Source organism: Poecilia reticulata, linkage group LG1 (assembly GCF_000633615.1).
Source record: "Poecilia reticulata strain Guanapo linkage group LG1, Guppy_female_1.0+MT, whole genome shotgun sequence".
Taxonomy (NCBI): Eukaryota; Metazoa; Chordata; class Actinopteri; order Cyprinodontiformes; family Poeciliidae; genus Poecilia; species Poecilia reticulata.
Genome location: NC_024331.1, coordinates 10,002,338 through 10,006,458, shown reverse-complemented (window position 1 = coordinate 10,006,458; position 4,121 = coordinate 10,002,338). Strand labels below are relative to the sequence as shown.

At 41.7% G+C, this 4,121-nt stretch overlaps 1 protein-coding gene across 2 annotated transcripts in view; it reads right to left on the bottom strand.

Annotated features, from left to right (window-relative positions):
* The window catches only part of epn3b (epsin 3b), a 13,528-nt gene that overhangs the window by 3,905 nt on the left and 5,502 nt on the right, over positions 1-4,121 (bottom strand). The window contains exons 6-9 of one of the 2 annotated variants that reach the window (XM_008413500.2): positions 3,784-3,870; positions 1,642-1,765; positions 1,365-1,538; positions 376-471 (exon numbers count right to left, since the gene is read on the bottom strand). In XM_008413500.2, the coding sequence (XP_008411722.1) occupies positions 376-471; positions 1,365-1,538; positions 1,642-1,765; positions 3,784-3,870 (481 nt within the window). The remainder of the gene's footprint in view (positions 1-375; positions 472-1,364; positions 1,539-1,641; positions 1,766-3,783; positions 3,871-4,121) is intronic. The other variant, XM_008414339.2, reaches the window with a different exon arrangement.

Genomic DNA, 4,121 nt, shown 5'->3' with positions numbered 1-4,121 from the left:
TACTTGTGTTATTCTGTTGTGGAAATTAAATGCAGGATTTATTCTATGCAACAAAAACAACAAAAAAAAGGTTCTTTTTTATATTAAAATTATGTTGATAATCTGAACAATTGTACACTACCAAAATAGCAAAAACCTTGGAAATCTGAGAGGGTTAAACACTTGTTCGCATCGCTGTATTTCTCACCTCTCGCTCATGCTAAAACAACAATCTCCCTTTATCCCTCATATTTGTCGCTGCGTTAATGCATTCCAAGAAGAGCATCTCCCTCTGTGAAGTGTGAACAACAGCTGCAGAAAAACTCCAGCCTGAGTTCTGCTGAGTTTAAAAAGGTTACAGCTAAATTAGCCAAATGTGTTAATTTGTCTCCCCACCTGTTGGGCTGGCAGGCTCTGGGGACGACGCTTTGGGAACTTCCTGCTGAGGCTTTTCTTCTTCCTGTGCAGTGAACGGATCAGTCCCTTCATGTTCTGTGTGTAGGAAAATGAAAAGTGATTGAAACAGAACAGATAGAATATAATACTTATGGGTTTACAAATGTAAAGTGACCTTAGAGCGCATTTACAGTTACAACAAAAAAGTGAATTGATGGTGGGAGAGAATTTTGTGCTTTTTGGGATTTTATGCACTGCTCACACCCTCCCCCCTTTGGTAATTCCTCGTAGCACAGCCTGCAGTGAATGATCAGGCTAGTAAGCATAGCCACCAATGATGGTGGATAAACAGTTTTCCTTTAATGCTAGGTTGTTTTTTGCAGGGGAGCAGCGCGTTCATGAGCAGATTGGCAGTACTAACGCCCTCCTCCTGTCTCTGTTTGGTTTCTGACTGAAAGTGGCGCATTTCTGCAGTTGACTTCAAGACAATAGGGAGGAGGAATAGGAGCTAAATTTTTTCACATATTATATGCATTAGATTATACTGTCCGGTGCATAGTGACAGTTTACAAAATATGTAAAAAAAAAAAAACATGTTTTTATAGATCTTGAAAGATAACCTTTTTAGGCCAACAAGACTTGAGACTGGGGCACAGTTCATCATCAACCCTGAACATACAGCCAGAGCTACTAAAGAGAAAGATGAGATTACAGCACATTTACTTGTTAGCATGGTCCAATCAGCAAAATACAAATGGATGCCACAATTTGAGATTTTTCTCAAAGATAAATAAACATATGTACCATTTTTCTTTCACTTTCTAGTTATGGTATACTTTCTGTGGGTTTTATAACATGAAACCCCGACAGGTCTGTGGTCATTAAGTGCCGAAATGTGAAACAGAGTCAACGGATAAGGATGCTTGTGAGACTATGTGCATTTTCCCCGTGTCTTTGTGACGTCTGATAAAGGACAAAGTGTAAAGTACCACCATCTGTTGGGCTGTCCCACGCATTATTAAGAGGACTGGAGAGGGCAGGTGCCGCTTCCCAAGGATCCGGGTGTGAGTTGGTACACGGAGCCCAAGGATTGGCCGTGTTAGAGGAGGAGGAGGACGGAGCCACCCAGGAGCTATTAATCACAGGAGTGCTGGACTGAACTGCTGTGAAGACAGACATGATCTTCTCTGAGTGTGGCGAAAAAATAAAAAAATATATAGTTTCATGCTGGCCTACATGTGGCTGTTCCTGTCATGAGTCACCCACCTACACATTCCCAGGGGTTGGAGGAGATGTTACAGGAAGGCTGAGCTGATGTCCAAGGGTCGCTGGAGGGAGGCTGCGGCTCGGGCGAGGATCCAAATATGTCCACCAGTTCCAACATGGCAGACTACAGGGGGAAAAAACCCGAAATATTTATGACAGACGACTTTCTCATGCAGTTCACATGCAAAAAACTGATATTCAGAAAAAAAAAAAAAAAACGCTCAACAAATATTGTTTTTCACCTCATGAACTCATCATAAAATATCTAAATCTTTTCACATTCAAAGTACTGCAATTTAATATGCCACCCCAGATGCACCAATTAATCATTTACCTGCTACTCACACATCTGTGTTTAAGCACTGAGTCTGAAATCACAAGTCAAGCATTAATAGTTACTTGAACTTAACAGGCTAAAAAATAAATAAATGAATGGCCACAGAGCTCAACAAACTCAGTGAACACTGAGACGAAGCTTAAAGATTTTTCACACTCGTGAGAAATCCTACAGATAATCCAAATATAGTTTAATTTGAGCAAAAAATGCAGAAGCTCCTGATCCCAACCGCTTCAGGCTCAACCGAGACCCACAGCTGCCAACATGAAGAAGTCAAGCGGTTATAGATGAAACAAAATGTTTTCAGACAAGACAAAGGTGAAGCCATTAGGCCACAAAGGTGAAGCTTTCAACCCAAATAACAATCCACTGCAACTCCAAGCTGAGCTACTAGTTCTTTGTACAGCAAATATTAACAAATCAAACATCACTAAATTGATCAACTTCACCCAATGACTGCTGGACAATGGAAACCTGAAAATGACTGGGTGTTTCAACAGGTCAAAGGTCTCAAACACATCTAAACTGTCAGACTGCTAACAAATGCCTGGAATAGTTTTACCAAACCTGAAGGAATGTGAACTTTATTTGATTTAAATTATGTCCCCCACTTCTAAAATGAGTTCTCAAATATCAAGCCAGAATTATACCAATGCCTTGTTGGTTGGCTCCAAAAAGCCAATGGTTTCTACAACTTATTAAGAGATATTAACCCAAATAATAAAGGTGGAATGCCGATACACGGATCCTAATGCTGGACTACGTTTTTAAGAAACTCTTCACTTACCACCTAATATATTACACCCACCAACAGGTGCTAATTCACCTGTTACTGGTTATAATGTTATGCCTGATTGGTGCAAGTTTTTGCACACTGACAGAAAAAGAATCCTCCCAGCCATTCAACTTACTTCAGATTGCGTAAGGAAACAGCTTGTGTCCACGCCGGATGATATTGTTGGTCGTTCATCAATCAGCTTCGTAGCTTACATGTGTTTGAGCATGTGTGTATAATCTTGATTGTGTGTACTGACAAAAATTCACAATAAATTCAAACTCGTGCCAGTGTTTTCCGCTTTCGGCAAACATTAAAACACCATGATGTATCATCAAATAAGGCAAAAACGCACCATGAAAAACTGAAAATGACCTTCATGGAACAGTGAGCGGATGGAACAAGGTCATAGTTAAAAGAATGAACAGAAAGTGGTTTTGTTAGTCCTGATATGACGGCCTTTGTTWGTTTTTTTTGGTGTGTGTGTGTGCCTGATAATGTGAGCACGCTGCAGAGTTTTTCAGCTGGAGACCCATTACACCCACTTCCCACTGTGTCTCACTGACGCAGCTGAAAGCACCTGTCTCTCTATGATAAGAGTAATGCGAACATGGTGTAGCCAATTACACGCCCCGAGGACATTTACATAACACAGTAAGTGAGTCTGATTGGCTTTTTGACAGCGATATGAGAGAGAGATGTACAACCGGATTAGGACTCTTAGGGTAACGTGACATTTAGCAGTGAGGTGAAACGGGACTCATCCTGTAGCAAACTCTCCCGTTCTCCTATCAAAGCCCTCGGCTCTTTCTCTCTCAAAGCCCACTGTCAACGTTTGTCTATTTTCTGGTCTCGCTTCTCCTCCGCATCTCCAAAACACAAGCTGAAAAACTCTGCTTCATTCTCAAAATGCCTGCCAGCTGCCACCTACAAACGCTCCCACCCACCTTTCTATACAAATTTGCATTTACCACACACACGCACACACACGTGAGCCGTCCGGCTCATACGCACGCATTTTCAAACTAACCTCGTGCGTCCCTGACTGGCTCTCTCTCCTGCTCTCGTCCAGGGCCTTCTGTAACAGGGAGTCGTCTCCTTGGCGACAGCGCTGCTCCTGCAGGGGCGGCATCGTGACATCATGAATGCAACAAGCCCACGAATGCACACCGCCGCTAGCAAAACACCACTTTGGATTCGTCTGGCAGAATGAATGCAAACCGGAGACTTTTTATGCTGGTTTACAAAGAGGTGATTTAGAGCAAAGCAGTGGGGAAATCATCCAAGAGGTTACTTTGGGAGTATATATATATATGTATATATATATATATATATATACTGCTCAAAAAAAATAAAGGGAACACTTCA